We start from the raw sequence: 24,092 nt of genomic DNA, 5'->3' as shown, positions 1-24,092 counted from the left end.
GAGATGAGTGTTAGGCCCCTATAATACTAGTGATTCCCCATTACTATTGTCATTGTATCCCTTATTCTTATTATTGTGCCCCTATTGTCCCCATATTGTTATTAGTATGCCCCATAGAAACCCACTATTGTTATTTTTGTGCCCTTATGTTATTACTATTATGTCGGCTTGATTATATTGTGACCCCTTAGACTCCTATATATAGAAGGGAGGTTTAGTCATTTGTATCATCTAAGAATTGTTCATTTGTATAATGTAAAGGAGATTTCCCCCTCAAAGAGGCTGAATTCTAAGTCGTTGATCTATCTTTTCTATCTTTTTGTGAGTTGGTTTCCTAACATTTGGTATCAGAGCTTTGGATTCTAGGGTTTTGCTACTCCAAACAGGTCATCATGGAATTTTCACTATAACATTTGTTCTACGCCATTTCAGAATCTACAAAATACCCATTTGAGCCGAAATCATTCTGAACTTCATGTCCAAATTTTAGAGCTTATCTCGGTATATTTGCGGAGATATGATCTAAGTAAGTTAGGGTTTTTGCAAACTCCCAAATTACATTCCAAATAGGTGTCCTTTTTGAAAATCATCATAACTTTTGTTTTGAGCATCAGATTGAAATTTCGTCAGAAGTTTTAGAAATAGGATGGCCTGTAGTTTTATGTGTATCAGTTTCATGTACTAAGGTTGAAACAGTGACACGTGGCATGTCGTACAAGTTAGCTCTACTGAACTAGTCTATAATCAGGTCACCGTGGGAGATTTGGCATAACTTTTCCTTGGAGAATGCAATCTTGATTTGAATTGCGAGGTTAGACAGAGGACTCAAAGGGCTACCACAAGACAAGATTTCAGATATTCGAGATCTGCAGTTACATAAATACAACAGATTCAATATCCAGCTCTTGCAAAGTAAAAAAAAGTGTGTAGTTTGTTTTAAATTTTGCATAAGATTGGTTTGAAAATTTAGTTGGAAGGAATTCAAAGGGAATAGTGAAGAATTATTAGCATTAATTAATGCCCCAAAGAAATAAAATGGAAACACCTATTAAGCAACCTAAAAGCTCTAGCATGACTCGTGAAGAAAAGGAAGAAAAGCAACATGATATATCAAAATTACAAGACCAAGTATAACAAATTTCACTCTCACTAAAGGTAAATGAAGGTAAGATGAATGGCGTGGAAGCTAATATGAATGGCATGCATGTTACAATGGATAGCATGGAATATAAGATGGATGGCATGGAAGCTAATATGGATGGCATGGAAGCTAAGATGAATGGCATGGACGCTAGGATGAATGGCATGGACGATAATATGGAAGAATTGAAGATAAATTTGAATAAGTTGCTACACAAAATGGTCACTAATGGTGAAAGGGTAGTAAAGGAAACTCATGATGAGAACAAAAGAAATGCTAATCATGATTTCATAGACTCTAATGTTGGATTGAAGACCCACCATGTTCCAAAAATCGATATGAGGATGATTGATGGCAAGGATCCTGGAACATGGATACTACAAATGGAGCAATTTTTCGATCTCCATAATGTGCAAAACACACAAAAGGTATGTATTGCAACCTTATATTTGGAACCAAATCGGTTTGTATGGTATCGATGGCTTTACTCTCGTGAACAAATTATCACTTGGGCAATTTTTACGGAAGAAATGATAGCACATTATGAGGATACAAAAAGAAACACCTTTTTTAGCCAATTGATAAATCTCAAACAAAAGGATTCAATGATGGAGCACATTGAGGACTTCTAAAAATTGAACATAAGGGTAAAAGATATTCTAGAGGAGCATAGGATTGATGTGTTCATAGGGACTTTAAAGGATAATATCCAACATGAGGTTCACCTTTGGGAACTTGATTAATTGGAGAAGGCATTCAGGTTAGCAAGAAAAATGGAGAGAAAAATTATGGCAACAAGAAAGCCTTCCACTCACAGCTATAGAGATGGAAGTGTTGTTTCCCCTAGCCTTCCACAACCTACAAGGTTGACACCACAACAATTGGAAGAAAAGAGAGCAAAAGAGCTTTGTTATAGTTGTGATAGAAAATACAGTAAAGGTCATAAGTGTGCTAAGAAGAAATTATTCTACATAGATTGTGAAGAGGAGGAAGAAAAGGAACAAGAAATGTCAAAAGAAGAGGACATAATCTAGGAACAAACCCTAGATAAAGAAGAAATAAATACGACCATATCTTGTAATGCATTAGCTACAATTACCACTCCTCAAACTATCAAGATAGAAGGACATATCAAGAAGAAAAAGGTAATAGTGTTGATTGATTCGGGAAGTACCCATAATTTTATTCATTGTAAGATAGCAAAGGAATTTAATTGCTTCATATATCCAACACCAGAGTGTAAGTGATGGTTGCAAGTGGAGGAACCATAAATTGCTCTGGAAAGTGCCATATTATCAAGCTATCCATGGGAGAATATGTATTGAATAGCTCAAGGCTTTCCATTCCAATGGGTGGTGTTGATGTTGTACTAGGAGTCCAATGGCTACAATCCTTAGGTACAATAGCTTTTAATTTTCAAGAATGTTTCATGAAATTTTGTGCGGAAGGAAAGGAAGTTGAATTAAGGGGTATTGCAGGGAAATCAGGAAAGATAATCAACTCTAACGGTATGACAAAGCTTCTAAAGAAGGAACAACGAGGTGTAATTGCACAATTATGTTCTCTAGAGGTTCCCACATCGAAATCATCTATTTCTCCAGATCTCCAAAAAGTCTTGGACAATCCTTCCAAGGTATTTGAGACTCCCAAAGGTCTCCCACCTATTCGTGATCATGATCATGCTATTCATTTGATTCCAAGAAGTTTTCCTCTAAAAATCAGGCTGTACAGATATCCCTATGCCAAAAAGAGTGAAATTGAACATATGGTTGCAGAAATGCTAGAGGCTAGTATAATTCAACCTAGTCAAAGTTCTTTCTCTGCTCCAGTAGTATTGGTGCACAAGAAGGATGGATGATGGCACATGTGTCTGGATTATAGGGAGCTCAACAAACTCACTATTAAAGATAAATTTCCCATTCATGTCATTGATGAATTATTGGATGAATTGCATGGATCAATTTATTTCACCAAGTTGGATCTTCATTCAGGATATCATCAAATCAGAATGAAGATTGAAGGCAATCCGAAAACAACATTTAGAACTCATGAGGGTCATTATGAATTTTTGGTCATGCCTTTTTGCCTTACCAATGCACCTTCTACATTTCAAGGTTTGATGAATTCCATTTTCAAACCCTTCCTTAGAAAATTTGTGTTAGTATTTTTCGATGATATACTAATCTACAACAAGTCTTGGAAGGATCATGTTGAACATGTTCACAAGGTGCTCAAACTATTGGAGGAGAAACAATTATATGAAAAAAGCTCCAAATTTTTCTTTGGAGTACAAGAGGTGGAATATCTGGGTCATATTGTATCTCATGAAGGTGTTAAGGTAGACCCTAGAAAAATTAAATCCATTAAGGAATGGAAAATCCCCACATCTATAAAGCATCTACGAGGATTTCTCGGGTTGAAAGGGTATTATCGCAAGTTTGTTAATAATTATGGGAGAATAGCAGCACCTCTAACAACATTATTGAAGAAATATGCATTTTCATGGACTCCAAAAGCAACAAAGGCCTTCGAACATCTTAAAGAGGCAATGTGCCAAGCACCGGTCTTAGCTACGCCAGACTTCAAAAAAACCTTTATTGTGGAATGTGATGCTTCAGGAAATGGAATTGGTGTTGTTTTAATGTAAGATGAAAGACCCATTGCTTTCAAAAGTCGTCCAATCAATGGAAAGTATTTACACAAAGCTATTTATGAGAAGGAAATGTTTGCAATACTACATGCACTTAAGAAATGGAGACCCTACCTAATGGGAAGACACTTCAAGGTAAAAATGGATCATGATAATCTTTAATACTTTTTAGAACAAATATTATCTTCTAAAGAGCAACAAAAATGGGTCACAAGGATTTTGGTTTATGACTTTGAAATCATCTACAAAAAATGGGTGCAAAATGTTGTGGCAGATGCACTCTCAATAAAGGCTGAGGATGTGAAAGAATTGTTGTGCGTCATTTCTATTATCCAACTATATTGGATAAACGAAGCAAGGGAGGAATGGATGAATGATGAAGAAGTGTGGGCACTCATTTGAAAATTACAACAAGATCCTAGTACATCTGATACATTTAGCTAGAAAAATGATTCGTTATGGTACAAAGATTGCTTATACCTATGTAAGAATTCCCAACTCAAACAAAAGATTCTTATGGAATTGCACACTTCTCCCTTAGGAGGGCACTCAAGATTTTTGAAAACTTACCACAAGGTTAAGAAGGAATTTTTTTGGGATGGCCTTAAATCGGATATTCAAATTTTTGTGGTGGAATGTTTGGTTTGCAAACAAAATAAAGTTGAAACAATTAAGACCCTAGGTCTATTACAATCTTTATCCATTCCAAGCCAATGTTGGGAGGATGTTTCAATGGATTTTATCACAGGTTAACCCAAGTACGAAGGAAAGAGTGTCATCATGGTGGTAGTTGACAGACTTACCAAGTATGCACAATTTGTGCATTATCACATCCATTTAAAGCCAATACAGTTTCTACTGCATTTATGGAAACAATTGAAAAGCTACATGGAAACCCAAAGATTATTGTAAGCAACAGAGATCCCATTTTCACAGGAAATTTTGGACATAATTATTTTCTTGTCTCGGTACTTAGTTAGCTCATATCTCATCTTATCATCCTCAATCTGATGGGAAAACTGAGATAGTAAACAAATGTTTGGAAGGATATCTTCGTTGCTTTGTATCTGATAAATAGACACAATGGGTCAAATGGTTGCCTCTGGCCAAATGGTGGTATAACACTTTATTCCATACTGCAGCAAAAATGACCCCATTTATGGCACTTTATGGATATCATCCACCATCCATCACATCATATTTAAGAGAAAAATCTAAGGTTCAAGCAATGGAACATCACATCGAGCATCAACAACAAGTTCTCCAACTCTTAAAGGATAACCTCACGTTGGCACAGAATTGAATGAAACAACAGGGAGATTAACATCGTAGCAAAATAAGTTTTGATGTAGGTGACTGGGTATTTCTACCACTACAACCATATAAACAAATGTCCCTCAAACAAGCTAAGAAGGATAATAAATTATCACCAAAGTATTATGGTCCGTACAAGGTGTTGTAAAATATTGGTGCTATGGCATACAAATTGGAGCTTCCTGCAACTTCTCGAGTGCACCCAGTTTTCCATGTTTCATGTTTAAAGAAGGTTATAGGTGACAAGCTCCCAGTTCAAACAATATTTCCAGAACTTGACAAGGAAGGAAAAATCATATTGGAACCGGAAGCAGTCACAGAAACAAGAACTCGACAGCTATGAAATCGATAAATTTTGGAGTATCTCATCAAGTGGAAGAACTTATCCACTGAAGATTCCACATGGTTTTATACAGAAGCATCCATAACTACTCAAGCATTGAGGACAACGCTTTTCGAAAGGAGAGGGTCATGTTAGGCCCCTATAATACTAGTGATTCCCCCATTACTATTTTCATTGTATCCCTTATTGTTATTATTGTGCCCCTATTGTCCCCATATTATTATTAGTATGCCCCATAGAAACCCACTATTGTTATTTTTGTGCCCTTATGTTATTACTGTTATGTCAGCTTGATTATATTGTAACCCCTTAGACTCCTATATATAGAAGGGAGGTTTAGTAATTTGTATCATCCAAGAATTGTTCATTTGTGTAATGTAAAGGAGGTTGCCCCTCGAAGAGGTTGAATTCTAAGGCGTTGATCTATATTTTCTATCTTTTTGTGAGCTGGTTTCCTAACAATGAGAGTTCTGATGACATTGCAAAGCTCTAGTTTAGGATTTCCTACTCTCTTTAGGTGTTCTTTGATGTGTTGTATGGCCTACTTTTACATCATGGATTTAACTTTCTTTCCCATCTTGTGTCCTGTAGATGAATATAAAAAAATAAACTTTGTATCAGATATATGAAATTAACTAATTCAATTGTGTATGATACTGTATATTTACCAGAAATTAGAAGGGTTGCAATGAAATTGAACTTGATAGTTTGTAATCGGGGATACGTTTTATAGAACCACTGTAAACGGGGTGTGGAGAAGAGAGTGCAAAATAGGGAGTGAAAATTAGGAAAGTTTCTATATTTTCTTGAGGTCCTTGGGATGTCCAACAATAAATTCGCATGAGATATGTTAATTAATCATTCAAGTGATGAGACGTTTCAACCACTTGCGTGCAAAACTTGAGGCGAGGTTGCATGGTGGGGAATTAGGGGAATGTTTTTTTTTTTTAATGGTGGCTTCCAATTTTGGTGTTTGTTTTAAAGAAATAAGTAGGGAAATTTGAAAGATAATTATGGTTGGCACGCATACCAAAATATAATTTATTTTTATTTGGAGTGCAAGGCAGTTGGATAGTCGGAAGTCGTGATGGTGACCTCCAGTCTGGTTGAGGTATGAGGGAGGTCGATAGTCGAGAGGTTGAGTGTGGAGAATAATAAAGGTCATATTTTTCGGGTATGTTCTCACATGGCGTCGTAGCCAGAAGTCGAAAGGTTGGAGAGATGGAAAGTATTTTTTGTGAAATAGGAAGCCTAACACCCGACCTTGGAAAGGGGTTGCAAGTCGGGTGGTCGGAGGTCGGGACAGTCTTCATATAATGTACACCACAACGGATAGCATGAGGCCGACGCACTTCATCATCAAGCTAAAAGGGAAGCCAAGATTCGAGAAGTTGGGGCAAGATATTGTTCTTTCATTGTGTTGCGGTGTGTAGCACAGCTCCTGGTCAAGGCAAGAGTTGGAAGGTCAGGAACATCATTGGTGCTTTATGAAATACAAAGTTACGACCTCCAACCTCTAACGTCCGAAAGGGGTGTCCAGTCAGTTGGTCAGAAGTCAAGATATTCTTCATATAATGTATGTTGTAGTGAATAGGGGGAGCCCGACATGGAGCATAGTCGGGTTAAGAGGGAGGTCGAGAAAAAATTAAAGTTGAGAGGTCAGGATGAGAGGGAAGTCAGGAGGTCAGGGCAGACGATTGTTGTTTCATTTTGTTGCGGTATGTGGCTCAACCAGGGTTAAGACAAGAGTCAGAAGGTCGAGAATGTTTGTGTTGTTATATGAAATAGAAAGGTATGACCTCCGACCTCCAATCTCCCACTTACATGTAAATTTTATTTTTAAATTTTTTATTTAATAATAATAATAATAATAATAATTTATGTTTCAAATTATTGTTTTATATGTTGCAATATTTTTATTTTTTTTCTCTTGTTTATGTTGCAATTTGTTTTTCAATTTCAGAGGATTTACTTTTTATTTGGGAAAAAATTTATATTCTTTTGGAAGTTCAAAGGATTTTCTTTTTTATTTTGGGAAATTTTTATATTTTTAGAAGTTGAGAATTTAAAAAATAACTCCTTGCGGTTTTGAATAATAATGATAATAATCATGATTATTATAATAAATATATTTATATAAATAATGATGAAAATAATAATGATAAATTTAAAAATAAATTGGTTACAAATACATTTCAAGTGCAAATTTTATTACAAAATTTAAATTTATTTAATTTTTATTATTATTATTATTAAATTTATCGATAAACTAGAGGAGTGTCTAGAAACTGTGGGCTGCAAAGGCACTGAGCGCGTTTGTATTATCATTACTCTTCTACTTTATTTTCATGATATCTTTCTTCTTGCAAGGAGCCATGATGACCTAAACGAGCAGCTTAAGACTCTTCATGTCTACTTCTCCAAGATGGGTATGATTGTTAATACCGACAAGACTAAAGTCAGGATAATTAAATCCAAAAAGATCACCCATGGTAGTTTCGTCTATGATAACCATTGTCTTGAGTAGGTTTCTTCTTATAAATATTTGGGTATTGACTTTCCTCATCATCTCAACTGGAATTACAACATCGAGAAAAGAATTATTGGAGGTTGGAAAGCTTATTATGAGCTTGAAAACAATTGTAAGTCACTCGATCTATACATTTGGAGTAAAAAAAGGTTCCTCTTTGAGACTCTCATCACCCCTGTTATCTTATACAAATGTGAAGTTTGGGGGTGCAGTATATCTAGGGAGTCGTGGAGAAATATTGAGATGATCCAAAAGCAATTCATAACCTACAACCTCAACATCAAGGGAAATACTCCCTATCCTATCCTCTTGATCGAAGTTGGCCTGTCCCCCATTGAAAGTGCGACTATGTTTACATATCTGATGTATAAGAAGAAGCTTCACAATATGGAATCCAAGAGGCCCCCAAAAATTGCTTCTAACATTAGTCAAAACCCCCACCTACGTCTCAAGCATGGGTTGCATCAAGATGCTCATCCTTGGCTCAACCTTTGGGCGATTAAGGAGGAGATCATCACGGGAAGCAAGGATAGTATCAAAGATGATATTACCTCCAGTTTTAAGGATAAGATGTGGGACGTTAAGAAGCTAGAGTGTAAAATGAAGCTAAGGTACTATAAGGAGGTGATCAACATCACCCTTGATAACCAAAATTATCTCTCTATGTTGACTAGCACTAAGAAGAAAATGAACATTGCTAGGATCCGAACTAACTCTCATGAGTTTCGGAGTGAGATCGGGTGGTGGTCTACTGTCAAGACTCCTTGGGATGATAGAATTTGTCAAATTTGTGATACTAAGAAGGTGGAAGATTAAAAGCACTTCCTTTTAGACTTTTGAGTTCTTTCCAACATCCGCTCGCAATTCCCTATCATCAACCACACCTCCAATCTTCTTGATTTATTAAGTCAACCCAACTATAGAAATCTTGGAATGCTTCTTTTCCCGCTCCTTGATCACAAAAACAAGATTTTGAAGAATGACAATTAGACTCCTTTTTCTTCAGGTCTGATAGACCACATTGGTCTTAGTGGATGTTAATCATCATCATCATCATCAATAATAATAATAATATGTAAATTTATATTTTAATTAAATATTAATAATAATATGTACTAACACTTATCATACCAACCATATTTATTACATAAATGTGATTATGCTAGTCTAGGTTAAGGTTAAAAATGTAATTTATACAAATATTTAATATTTCACAACAATTATTGAAAAAACAATATTTTATTAAATATTTTATAGTAAAATCATTATTAAATAATTATGAAATATCTCCCTCATATACATGCATACAATATAGATAAATAGATATTTACAATATTCAAAATAATATATATTTTTTAAATGTGAACTAGATGAATAAATATGTTAGAAAACTAATTATGTATATATATATATATATATATATATATATATATATATATATATATATATATATATATATATATATATATATATAAGAGGGACTTTTTCTTGCACCAATCACATATATTGAAATCAACACATTGATTTTCATGTACATTTTCTATTAGTTACTGATCAATGTACATTGAAATTGTTGTGTTATAAATTGAATAGAAATAGACATAGACATAGAAATTGAAATAGAAATCAAAATGTAAACTAAAATCAATGGAATAATGCATATATTTCAGTGTAGATGTATTGATTCAATACACTACTTTGTGTCTATTCAATATATTTCTCATGTAAATCTTGAAATATACTTTTAACAAATTGAGGAAACTAAGCATATTTAAAATGATTAGATTTGTTTTAAACATATACATAATTCTGGTCATCTACAAATAGTATAACTATAATAAAAAACTAGAAAGTAAAGAAGATAAATTAACATTGATTCTTCTTAATAATCCTTTCTATACTTTCAACCAAGTGAGAAAAATAAGTAAATTGCATATTATTAGATTAATCTTATACATATACAAAATGTTGATCATATACAATTTTTGTGGTGATCGCTCATGATTGAAACCACCTTAGATCCATCCTAACCCTTGATCTATCAAGCACTAAGAGGGATCAAATCTAATGAGGTGCAAAGCTTACCTCAATTTTTGCACTCTAAAATAGTTGTTCACCTCATGAAATTCAAGCCCTCTTGATGCTTGATAGCTATGAGGTTAATATAGATCTAGTTTGATTATAAATAAGAGAAAAATTCATAGTTTTAAATCACCACTTCATTGAAATTTCAAGATGATAAAAAAAATTAGAAAACTATGGAATTAATTTACCTAATATTTTTTTTATTTACATTTTAAAGAAATATTATTTTTATTAAAGTAAGGAAGTTGTGATCAAGCCTATAACTATTACATTCCTTCTTCCAATATTTCTTGTTGGATTGAGATTGAGCACAAAGTCTAAATCCAACCTCTCAAACATTTACCCCATGATATAGTACTTTTGGCTTCATTCCACCTATAAATTCTCCATAATACTTCCAATATCCAAACTCATTTACATTACATCACAAAGTTGATTTATGATCATAAGAGGATTACCATGTGCTAATTGGAATATCTCATTGGTTTGAGGTTGACTTAGATGTATTTTATTTAATTATGCTTTTACGTCTCTCACCGTTCACGTCCTTCTTAGAATATCTCCCAAGTCCTTTTTTGGAGCCTTGAGTTTCTTGTTTGCTTTTTTCATCTCCCCAATTCATTTATTTTTTTTCCTATCTAGTCAATACCTTCCCAATGTTTTCCTGTGAATCCTTTGCTACTGTGTACGTGTTGCCCATTTTCTACCCTTTATTCCCTACAGTGTTGTCACCTTGTTCTAGAACCAAAGAGTTTTTATTTTTTACCAATGAATTCATTTCTTCTACAAGTTATTTTTCATGAATTTCCTCATTTTCATCTAGAGTTTCTTCTTGGTCCTTTGCAACATATTTTTTCTTATTGTTTTGTGATGCTTTTGATATTTTTTCTTCTTGCTCCTTTTCATTTTCTTCTTGAGACTAGAGGACATCAAAATGATTTTCCGAGGTCATGGCTGCATTTCTACCCTACGTGGATTGAGATTTAGAATTTGTTGTATTTCCTTTATTCTTTCCCTTTTATTAACATTTCTATTGCTCTTCTTGACCTATTATTCTATCCACGCCTTTAACAGATTGAGACCACTTGCACTCTCTTACAAAATGGCCATATTCATTACAAAATCTGCATTTGAAAGATAGTTTCTCATAGTCAAGAGTCTTGCAATGGGACCATTCTCCTTATGTGAGATTCTTTATGAGGGAATCCCTTTCTCCAGATCTACTTTAACACATTTTTTTGTGCAAGAAAACTAGAATCCTTTGGGTTCAGCCCTATCCAAGTATTTCCCCAACCCATTTCTGATTTCTTGTAAACAATCATCACTTCAACATAAAAGTGGAAACCACGGAAGCTTGACCCAAATAGGAACTGCATTTAGGATATCTTAATATGGGTCAAAGTACAGTGACCATTTAATGAAATACATACCTCTTATCCCAAAAAATAAATTCCATTTCAAAAAATCACATATTTGTCTTCCTTAAATTCATATAGGAAAGAAAAAATCGATTTCCGCATGCATACATGCCAATATTACCTTTCATTAATGGCTTTCGGGTTTTCACCAAACATAGTTCCATGGATCTTGGAGATGGCCACATTCCTGTGAACTCCCCCACTAAATATCATTCTAAATATGCTAAAGAAGTTCTTTCAAACCCCGCAGGAAGAGCCACCAAGGGAAAGGTCTCTGCCTTTTTCACAAATTTTGAATGCACCTTAGATCTGGTTTTTTTAGAGTGAAGCTATGAGTTTCTTAAAGGATACAGCTTCATCTACCAACGAGGGAAAAAACCCTTATGAAGTAGCCATTTCCAACCAAATATTATGATCCAGTGAATGCACCGACTTAAAAACAAACCACAAAAAAACATCATAACTCTAAATTAGTTGACGACTTCTGTGGAGATCAGATTAACCAATGACGGTCGTAGAGCAAGTTTGATTCGCAACATAGAATCAAAAATTCAAATTGATATGTCTTTTTCACTCGATCTGACTTTAAGACGGGCACAATCTAGTACATGCGAATGCAAGAGCTTTAACGGTTAGGGAAACCTTAACTGCCATGACCTGGATGTTGCATAGCTCTAAGTCATTCCATGAGTATTTTTGTTTTTCATTATTATTAAATTATATCATTGTCATTAACAATGTCAATATTCTCCCCGGATGCGGGTGGCACAATTGCCTTAAATGATCATCATGCAAAACAGTAAAACCCGGTACTGCCAGCTGTAGAGCAGCGTGGCTTCCCAGGACTTCACCTCGCGCAAGAGGGATGGAGTTATTAAGGCTGGATTCTGTAGGATATCTGCATTTATGGAGTGCGTTGTTCAACGCAACATTATGGCTGTTATAATCATGTCGATCCTGTATGTTTTCCTCACACCATGCGCTCAGTCTTACTGCGCCGGGCCCTGGTTAGCTGTGGTATATGGTGACAGGCTGATACTTGCAAACAGAGGCAAGCTCCAGGTCGACTCTCTGTATCTCCGGAAGAGGTTCAGCACGGCTTTAAGGGGTAAGCTCTCCACAGTTCTTGAATTCAGAATTGGAAGTGTTGTGTCTCCGTCTTGGGCTTTCTCTGTGCGTTCAATTCGGTCTCTGTGTCATTTTTACCATCCCTCTATTGTTGTCTCTGGTCTCTCTGGTCTCTCTGCGCCCTCCCCTTCGTCTTTCATAATGGTTCGACAGGGCAAAAGGAGTCGCTCCGGGGGGAGACATGGAAGTGGCAAACATTCAACCGTCGGTCACTCTGTGGAACCTGAGCAGTCGCCTATTAATCTTCCCCCCTCTCATGAGGATGTGCCTCCTTTGAGCTCTGGGCGCAAGCCAATTCCTAATAGCACTTTCCAAACCACGCATTTCAAATTTCAAAGAAATTTGAATAGGTCTCTGATTACTGCCCATATTACTATAATCCTTTCGAAAGAAGAAAATCAAATCTCCCCTCTGGCATGCATCGCTCCTGATCCTTCTCAAAGCAGTGAGCACTCCATGGATAAAGATAGTCCAGAGAATTGGAAGAGTGATAAGTCTGGTCAGGAGGAAATTCCTAAAGGTATTCCGCCCCTTGAAGACATAAGCCAAGTTGCTGGGGAAGGAACTCTTGGCGCCATAAGTCACTCCATGGCGAACCGTGTCAGCGAGACGGATGGCAATGAGAGTCTGAGGATTGGCAGTGCGTGTCTAGTTGCGGAGAAGACTCCTGGTAAGGTTAAGGAAGTTTAGCGCCACCTGGGCCTGCTTCTTTCCTTTTTGTTTTTTGATACTGCTCAGATGACCACCTCCAGGCATCTTCGCTCACAGTCAAGGTTCAACATTTTTAGCCTATGGTTTTGGCATCCCTACGGGGAAGTGGTGGTTCACTTACCGGCTGGTTTGCTAAGAATTTAAGCTTTCTGCTGCCAATGTCTCTATCTTCGCTATACAAGTCATCCTCTGGGTTTTATATCTGTTTTCTAGCTATATGTAACTGGTCTCCCCAGCTTCTTTTTGTAAGGGGGCAGTTCTGTTGTGTTGAGTGCCCTCGAGTTTTGATCTCTGAGGCCTCAACTCCATGTAAAAATATTTCTCTTTTCATTTAATAGATTTTAGTATTTGCAGAGAAAAAAAAAACAATGTCAATATTCTAAATGTAAATAATTATTTTTTGCACTTTCAAGAAACTATTAATCAAAAAGTATTTGTGGATATTTTTTGAGATTTGTTTTATAATATTTTCAAATATTATAATATTTAATAAAACATTAATAAATATATAAAGAATATCCTATAATATTATCCAACTTACAAAGTTCTTATCGACATTATTAGATATTTTATGCCATACCTTATTTCAAATTCAAATAATACAAGTCATAATATTCCCAATTACAAATAAAAAAACTTATATATCCCAATACCATAATTTAAACCTCATATTTATTTTTCACTTTTCTAATCTTTTTTAGCACAACCAAACCCTCTTAACATGTGTATCCTATACAACCTACACTATTGAGTCACTTGTCATACATGGAATTCACTGTATCAATGACCAATTAATAGTTTTTCCAATCTTGCTCATCTTGTATATTAATTTTAGTCTATTTTTTAAAATATTGATTTTCTTATCTATTCAGAATGATTTGTCAAAAAAAACCTTGTTTTTGTAATATTATTGTTCCCTTCTTATATTTCATTAACTCACATCTTAAATTATTCTTTAGGTAAAATATTATATATATTAAGTAATAATTTTATCTTTTCACTAATATACTTCATATATTTTGATTCCATCTCATTATTTTTTCCTCATCTTATATTGACAATATGCTACACAATTTTGGACAATAAGCTAATTTTGCAGAAAATGATAACACTTTCCAATTAAAATATGGTAAAATTGTAGTATACCATAAGAAACCATAATTTCAAGTATGAAACTTTTTTGGAGTCATAATGTCAAGACCATAACAGGTTCAATGGTGTAGTTGTGAAATTTGAATTTCCATTCTTTATCCAAAATATATATAAGTTTCATAAATTTTGAAAATGTGTGTTTTTCTATAATTGTTTTCATTATTATTATTAAATTAAAATTATATGATTACTATTAATTTATATTATCAAATTAATATGGAAATTTCAAATTTTTAAATAATTTCAAATTGTTACTAATTTTTAAAATAAAAATATTTTCTAGTTATTGGAATAATATTTAAAATTTTCAATAATTAAATTTACAACATTAAAACTTAAATTTAGTTTTAAATATATGTATATACATTAATTCATTATTTACCAAAAATTTCTTCATTACGAAATTTAAGATATGTACCTAAATGTAATCCATGTTCTTGAGGAACAAACCATGGTTTATTTATGCTATCCGTTGAAAAATTAACGTTGTACCTGCTCCTTCACTGTGCAAATGATTGAACAACAATTCGAAGGTTTAAAATTTCAAATTAATTTCTAAAATTTATGTGACAATTTTGTCTTATTTTTCTGAATGACCCAACACTTTGTCACCCTTTGTACTGCGTAACGAAAACTTTGTTGATTTAAAATTACTTTGATTGCGAATTAGAGAAATACACATTTCTACGACAAATTCTTTCATGGTCTTGGTTACAAATCCCTCAAATCACATGTAATCAAATTATATTAAAAATGGTTTTGTTAATGATTTTTTTAATCCGATACCTACTTTCGATGCTAGAGTATAAACTATTATGACATGAGACAACATGCTTCATGCCAAAACAATATCAATATTAAAATTTTATAGGTTTGATGAATCTTTTTAATATATTGAAATGGCCTGATACGTTAAATTTACATTTGAATCAGACGTTGACTTGAATTGAGTAGAGCTTATATGAGAAAGTGAATTTTCATGGGATCGTTTTTTAATTTTATTGAAATGAATTCGATAAAATGACATGTTACATTGATAAAATGATTGGGACTTAATCTGCTTGGGTGGTTCATTTTTAATTATAAATAAAGAATGATAATATAATTCAGAGAAAATTTAATACGTTTATTTGATTTTATTGGATGGTTTATTTTTAATTATAAATAAATAGTGATAATAAAATTTATAAAACAATTTAATAGTTTTATTTGATGGTAGGTATTTTGATTATCATATTATTTAATATGAGTATAGATTTATTTTAATTTATGTTTTTGAATTTTTTAATATGTAGATTTTTTTTGATTGTAAAAGTTGAGAAAGAATTGTATTTTTAGAGATTTTGATTCTTCTTAATACTTGGTATATTCTAGGTTACTATCCCAAGTTTACATGGATGTATTGTTTTCTTTTGAGTGTAAAAGTTGAGGAAAGAATTGCATTTCTAGAAATTTTGATTCCTCCTAATATTTGGTAGATTCTAGATTACAATCTGAAGTTTACATGGGTGTATGATAATTGCTAACAATATTGTTTATATTTATATAAATTACACATCTCTTATATAAATATATTCTAATTTTTAATTTTATTAAAACTGTGATTGGGTGGTTTTGAAATAAATGGAACCCTGAGGTCAAATAGAATTGGAGTTATGGGGCAAGGGATTTTTTACAATCATTTTCTCTAGCATAGAAGATAGATCAAGGGTTTTTTTTATGGATGGTCATATTTTTTCAACAATGTAGGGCTCTTCATACAACTTTAAAGGAGCAATATAATTCGAAGAAGGATGATTTCCTTGCAACCCTAGTGTGGGTCCATCATTTTTCTCTCCCCAAAGACTACTAGGTGGAGGAAATCCTTGAAGGCATCAATAATGCTATCAACAACTTTTTCAAAGTATTGGAGGTTACTAAGAGAGGGAGGTACACTTCATATGCCCAAATCTATGTTTATATGAATATCTCCCAACGTACATAGATATTTGCTATCAAGATAGTGTTTGGAAGTAGTCTCTAGATTATGAGCAAGTCCCCTCTAGATGCAAAATTGTTGTTAATATGGAAATCTTATTAGAGAATTTGCAATGAATCCCAAAGAAACATTTGAAGAAAACCCTTCTCAGAAAGCATTAATTGATTCAAGAGAAATCCCCCAATGAAGCATAAATCTGAGTACATCGAGTACCTCAAATCCTAACCAAATCCCTATATTTGAAAATAGGTTCAAGTCTCTCTCTTCTCTGAATGAGTCTTTAGAGAAATTAAACATTCAAGCAAGCATGCAAATAGCAAAAGGTAAATCACACAACACTATAGAGGTCATGCAAAAATCTCTTGAACAACATCAGCAAAATCCATTAGCACGGGAGATTATTAGCTCCCCTTCAGAAGAACCTAAGGAAGAATCCATAACAGAAGATAAGGATCTCGAGGACCCATGACAGATTTACCTTGCAAAAGAATGACATGAAAAAGGCATGATGACATGCCAACTCATGAGGCTGAGATTCTATGTAAGGCCTATCTTGGAAGAAAGCAATTGAGCTTGATTTTCTCATAGTCCAATCTTGGGGCTCAAGTGATGTATTTCAAGGTGGTATCCAAGTAAGACAATGAAGCCAAATAAAAAGGAAGTAAGAGCAATAAGGCATGGAATGGATTGAAGAAAATTGTGAAAAATTAACTTGTGGAGAGTGCAAATCCCATAAGTATTAACCCTTGAAATATTCAATCCTCAAAGGAGTTTTTCTATTTTGTCATAATTATCATAGAAGCAGCTTGTTAATTTCAAGTATCTCTTATATTTAAATCCTTTTTTGAAATATATATATATATATATATATATATATATATATATATATATATAATATTGGTATTTTTCTTTGACCAATTCTATAATTTTATAATATAATATGCATATCATTAAATACAAATAGATAAATAAATGAATAGTTTGGAAAAACTATTTACACATATTATGGTTTTATATTTTTATTAATTAAATCTAAATACAAATTTTGAATCATTATTTTAATTTATCTAGGAAAATGAATTTTAATTTATAGTTCTTATTTATATTATATTTTTTTTACATTAAATAATTTTCTTTCTATATATTTATTAATTGAATTTATTAAATTTTATTTGTTATGAAATATCATAGTTAGAAATATGAATCATTATTATCTAAATTTATTTTAATGTGATATACATATTATAACCTTTTTTCTGAGAAAATATTTATAATTTTATTAATAAAAACAAAATTAAAATATAATAAATCAAATTAAATAAATTTATTATTTTTATTTTTAATGAGCATATTTGGTATATAATCTATCATTTTACAACTATGACAATTTTTTTTTTGAGTCTAATCATATTTTAAATTTTGATGGGAAGTAAACTATAAATTTTAAAACCCATTTTCTCTTATTAAAACTAATTCTTTGAACAATATTTATACATTGTAATTAAAAATATCAAATCTTTAAAATAGTAGTTTAGCATTTTTCTCTTATTAAAACTAACTCTTTGAACAATATTTATACATTGTTATTAAAATATTAAATCGTTAAATGATTCAATAAAAAAAAAAATTATAATATTTATATAATTTTGAATATATTAATATGTTAAAATGTTAAGAAGGTTTGTTGATCATAATGAATATGGTTTTAAATTTTAAGAAGATTGTTTGGAATTCTTTTTATATTTGAAATAAATTAGAAAAGTGTTCCAACCCCATGATTACTTTGTTGAGTTAAAAGGTTAACAAGATTGATAGTGTGACAAATGTTTTGAAATTTAAATTTAATTTGACAATTTAAGAGAAAATGTTTTTCATCTTCAACTCTCTTAATGTCACAGAAGTTATAAACTCTTTTCTACTATGTTGTGTTGGGATTGAGTAATAAGAGATAAAGTCATTCAACTCAAAGTACATTGGGAATTGACTAACTCTCAATTTTACTGTGAAACTCAAGACAATTTGTTTTCCTTTTAAAAATATTTATTTTCTTATTTACATTAATCAAAATATAAAGATATTTTTTATTTTCAAGATTGAGATAGATTGCATCCTTAAAATATATTAAAATTAAAATTTTCTATATATAGTAATATTTTTAATCTTATCGTTGTTTTACAAAATAATCTCTCTTTATTTTTCAATGATATAATTCTATATCTATATATTATCTTCAGAGTGTTGAATCCATATATATAATCAAAAAACTAATTTAAATAACACAAATAAAAATTTCACCACAAATTTAAACCCAAAATTTTGACACCTAAAATTCTAGAAAATCTTACTAAACACAACTCCTTATTCTAATATTAATATTATATTATAATATTAATATTATATTATATGTATTGTTGTTCAATAATTTTGTCTAATATTAATATTATATTATTAATCGAATTGAAAAAGTTTGCGATCCCTCCAGCGATTATCTGCGTGCCCCACAACGTGCAACGAACGTTCCCCCTTTATATATATATATATATCTATACAGTGATACCAAGTGCCCTTTATTTATATAGTCCACACCTAACGGTAAGCCATAGCTCGTATGTGATTTGGAGGTCTGGAGCTTATCCTTTTTCCAGTATAAGATTTGAAACCCTTGAAACTGTCTATACAATGGTTTGGAAGGAAGCTGTTTCAGTGCTGCACAAGGCCCAGGAACTGGAGAAGCCACCACTAATCTTCACTGCATTTCTCGCATCTGTTATCGGAGTGGCCGTCTTCTTTTATCTGCACATCAGCACCCACAGAAGTAGGAGCTGGCGAGGAATCCCACCAGGCACCTTTGGATGGCCGTTGATCGGCGAAACATTACAATTTCTACGATCCCAGAGGAAGGGCAATCCTCGTGAATTCTTTCACATTCGGACTCAGAAATATGGAAACGTGTTCACCACTTCTCTTGTTGGCCACCCAACTGTTGTACTTGGCAGTCCCGAAGGCAACCGCTTCTTGTTCTCCAACGAGAACAAACTGGTCGTCATGTCATGGCCCACTTCCGTGGGAAATCTCTTCCCAAGGTCTCTAATTACAGCCGTTGGAGACGATGGGAAGAGTTTGAGGAGAATCCTGATGACGTTCCTGAGGCCCGAAGCCCTTCAGAAATTCGTAGGGCGAGTGGATTCAATGACAAAAGCTCATATAGCCGAGCACTGGATCGGTAAAGACGAGGTGATGGCTTTTTCTCTACTTAAAAGTTACACTTTCTCTCTGGCTTGTGCCTTGTTTGTCAGCATAGACAATCAGGAAGAACGCGCTAGGCTTTGGCATCATTTTGAGGTTTTCGGGAAAGGAGTACTGCAGATTCCCATAGATGTACCCGGCACCCGATATAACAAAGCCAAACATGCAGCTAATGCCATTCGTGATCAGCTCGACGCCGTTATTGATGAGAGGAAAATTGCATTGCAGGAGGGAAAGGCTTCTCGAGAGCAAGATCTGTTGTCTTTCCTGCTCTCTAATGTTGACCAGCAGGGTAAGTCGCTCACCGTCGACGAGATTAAGGACAATATTCTTCTGCTATTATATGCAGGTCATGACACCAGCACTTCTACTTTGACGGCACTGCTCAAATTTTTGGCTGAGAACCCTCACTGCTACGAAGAAGTCCTAACAGGTATGCTAAATCAATCAATTCTCTAATATTAGCATTATAGATAGCTAGATCCTACTATCTAGGCTGGTTCCAGGCAGAAGACCTTTAGCTGGAGGTAAGGTGCTCAAGAATAAGCTGGCAGAGATTTGTTCAAATATTTATCCACGAACCTAGTTCCGTTGAAAAAATAGAAGGGGTTTTCTGATAAAACCCAAATTCCCCTACGGAGCAGGCTCGGCAGCACTTATCTTCTCTGGATGCATAATTCAGTCTCTCTCATTTTTTTAAGACATTATATCGTTTGGTATGTAAATTAGAGGTTGCAGTTTCTCAAAGGTTTCATTTGATATTTCCAGAGCAACTGGATATAGCAGGTTCAAAGGAGGCAGGGCAACTTCTAGAATGGGAGGATCTCCAAAGGATGAAGTACTCTTGGAGAGTTGCTCAGGAAGCACTTAGACTGCTCCCTGCTGTTCAAGGAGGTTTTCGACAGGCCGTCAAAGACTTGATATATGAGGGATTCACAATCCCTAAAGGATGGAAGGTGAGCCACTGCCTGAAATCCTAGTTTCGGATTTTTACTGAGATTAAAACATAACTTACTATAATTGCTTATCATATGCAGATGTATTGGACTGTCAACTCGACCCACAAGAATTCTGAATACTTCAGCAACCCAGAGAAATTCGATCCATCAAGATTCGAGGGAGCAGGGCCTCCTCCCTACACGTTTGTGCCGTTTGGAGGTGGGCCGCGAATGTGCCCAGGTAATGAATTTGCTCGAATGGAAATTCTTATTTTTCTCCATAATATTGTGAAGAATACCAAGTGGAATTTAGTGAATCCTGGGGAGAAGGTGATTGTGGACCCCATGCCTGTCCCTGTCAATGGACTGCCCATCAAACTTGTTCCTCGCGATTAATGTATGACTTTGATCTCTGCTCTGATTCGAGTATTTCTTGTCAACCCACTGCTCACACCTATTTTCTTCCGGCTTGATCTATCATGTTCATGGACTTCTGTAAGCTATTGTATTCCATTATATTGCGTGCACGCATTTATGAACTATTTTTATAAACATGCTGTCAAAACTCTTTATGATAGTAGATGATTAATATTTAGTAAGATTTGGTTTGATGAATTTTAAATGATGAAATTTTTTGAACATGTTGAAAGAGAAGTGTTCTAGAGTGGTAATACAGAGTTGCAACAATTTTATTAATTCAAAAAGGTATTATATATTGATGTCCAAAAAGAGTTTAATATCTAAAGAAAACCTCCAAACCAGATTCCTCATGACAACCTCAAAATTGAGCTCCATGTTTCTAGCACAATCCACTTTTTACATACTAGAAGAACAATACAAGGGTCGAGGAGCAAATAATCCACTAGCCCAACAAAGACTGACGAGACACATGTTACACCACACTAACTAATTGGCAAAAGAAAATCATAAAACAATACCACAATGCCAAAAAGAATCGGCATGTAATAATAGTTACACCAACTCATGGAAAGAAAATCATAACACAATACCACAATACCAAAGAGAGTCGGCACGTGATATGAGTTACTCAACACACCATCCAAGTCATTCTTGTATAAGAAACACAAAGGTCAACATGAGAAGCCATAACACAAAGCCACCTTTTTAAAAATCCCAAACGAACGACGTACATGAAGACAACATGGATGAAGAACCAACATGACCGCCAAGTGCTAGCATCAATTTCTAGTGTAATAAGTCATAGATCCCTGCACTCTTTAAAATATGAGGCCAACAAAAGATGCAAAATATACTACCAATTACCTCTGCAAAGCCTTGTCGTAGAGTGCAATAGGGTCACAAGCCTCACTGAAAGAGAATGTCCTTGAAACTAGCTATCAGGAGAAGGTAACAGTGTCAGCCCATATGAAATGAATGGAATTTAAAGCAAAGGTACATCATGGCGGAAACCCAACCTCCCTCCCCCAGATGCTGCCATGTTATCTAGTTTGCTGGACAAATGTACCCCAACCATGTCACCCCAAAGAAGTACCATATGCTCCTATCGGGGATGAAACCATCCTTGTATAATATTCCCATGATGTTATCAATTTATTCCACTAAAGAAGAAGGGGGCGGCGTTCGTCCAAAGATAAGGTTCTAGACTTACATCCTAGGTTTGCCAAAAAGTCTGCAACTGCATTGGTTGAACAATGAGAATGCATAACTAAAACATATTCTAGTTGAATAATGAGAGCACTGATACTTGACATAATATTCTATAGCCTCCAATTATGGACCAATTTAGTAGGTGGTTGTTTGTTTAAGAGCTTCTGCAAACATTGTATTGCTCATTGGGAATATCCATCAACCTACAATAAACTAAAACCTTCACGGATAGAAATGGAAAGACCTTTTGCCATAGCTAAAAATTATGCCATAGTATTACTTGTGGAGCCACAAATATGAGTGAAAATTCTCAAGGGAGCCCCATGCCAATCACAAAAAATCCCCCAAAAACTTGCAACTCCTGCATTTCCTCTGGACACTCCATCAAAAATCAATTTCACAAAACCATAAGGGGGACATGTAAAGGAAGAGCTAGAAGATAAGGGGATATGTGGAGGGGTTTGAGGGGGTGAAAAACACGTGTTGTGTGATAAATTAAGATGATGCAAGATCTCAGCGTCACAAACTTCTACATTCCATTCATCTTTCGACCAAGAGGCTGCTACAATAGACTCATGTATATTTTGTAGAATGAGCCCTTGCACCATAAGAGTTATGTGCACTTGATTTTGGAAAGTTGTCACATTACATTCCTTCAACAAATTCCAAAGGATAAACCCTCTAGCCAAAATCCATGCCCTATTAAAAATTGGATTTTTGAAATCTAAGAAGTTCCATTGCATCAGGAAATCCATGTGAATACCATAGAAACTATGATCAAAACCAAAGATATAAAGCAGGAAATACCACACATCCATCGCATAAGCATAAGAGTGTAGCAAGTGTTCCATGGATTCTTCATCATTAAAGAGAGACTACAGAGAGAAGGACCTGATACACCTTTCTTCCTTATCCTATCCCAAGTAAGGATCCGATGTCGAAGGACTAACAATAAGAATATTGATACTTTAGGCCAAAGAAACCGCAACCAAGATTTCTTATAATCATCCCCACATTCTAAAAGATTATGACCTGCAACAAAAAAATAAGCTTCTTTGGCAGTAAACATGCCTAGAGACCTATTGCCCCAGCATAAAATTTCTTATCCGCAGGATAACCTTATGCTTTGTTCCAATAATTCTTGATGAAATTCTTCCCAGGGTGGATCCAAAGATAAGTGGGGCCAATCCTTCTGAACATTCCATTTACACCCATACTCTTCAACAATCCCCCAACTCCAATAATCCTTAACCTTGACCACTCCCAAACCATTTGTAAAATGCTTTAATGCTATTGGGTCCCTATAATACTAGTGATTACCCCATTACTATTGTAGTTTCATCCCTTATTAATATTTTTGTGCCCCTTTTATCCCCATATTGTTATTACTGTGCCCCATAGAATCCCTCTATTGTTATTTTTGTGGCTTTATATTATTATTGTTAGGTCGGCTCGGTTATATTGTGACTCCTTAGACTCCTATATATAGAAAGGAGGTTTTGTCATTTGAATCATCCAAGAATTGTTCATTTATGTAATGTAAAGGAGGTTTCCCCCTCGAAGAGGCTGAATTCTATGGCCTTGATCTATCTTTTCTATCTTTTCTTGAGCTGGTTTCATAACATTTGGTATTAGAGATTTGGACTCTAGGGTTTCGCTGCTCCAAATAGGTCATCGTGGCATTTTCGCTATAACTTCTTTTCTGCAATGTTTCAGATGCTAAGAAAAAAACCCATTTGAGAAGAAATCGCGCTGGCCTCAAGTCCGAATTTCAGAGATTTTCGCACTATATTTGGAGAGATATGATCTGAGGAAGTTGGTCTTTTTGC

At 34.2% G+C, this 24,092-nt stretch overlaps 1 protein-coding gene across 1 annotated transcript; it reads left to right on the top strand.

Annotated features, from left to right (window-relative positions):
* Nucleotides 1-19,059: 19,059 nt before the first annotated feature.
* LOC149163719 (cytochrome P450 716B2-like) lies at nt 19,060-21,204 on the top strand. The gene is made up of 3 exons (XM_089430791.1): nt 19,060-20,129; nt 20,465-20,652; nt 20,734-21,204. Exons 1-3 carry the CDS (start codon nt 19,130-19,132, stop codon nt 21,028-21,030), a joined length of 1,485 nt encoding a protein of 494 aa, XP_089286917.1. The 5' UTR covers nt 19,060-19,129; the 3' UTR covers nt 21,031-21,204.
* The last annotated feature ends 2,888 nt before the right edge of the window (nt 21,205-24,092 follow it).

Source organism: Pinus tabuliformis, chromosome 5_1 (genome assembly GCF_031772625.1).
Source record: "Pinus tabuliformis cultivar Carrire ecotype Pingquan chromosome 5_1, CPIR1, whole genome shotgun sequence".
Taxonomy (NCBI): Eukaryota; Viridiplantae; Streptophyta; class Pinopsida; order Pinales; family Pinaceae; genus Pinus; species Pinus tabuliformis.
The sequence above is the reverse complement of the archived record's forward strand: the minus strand, read 5'-3'. Positions and strand labels throughout refer to the sequence as shown.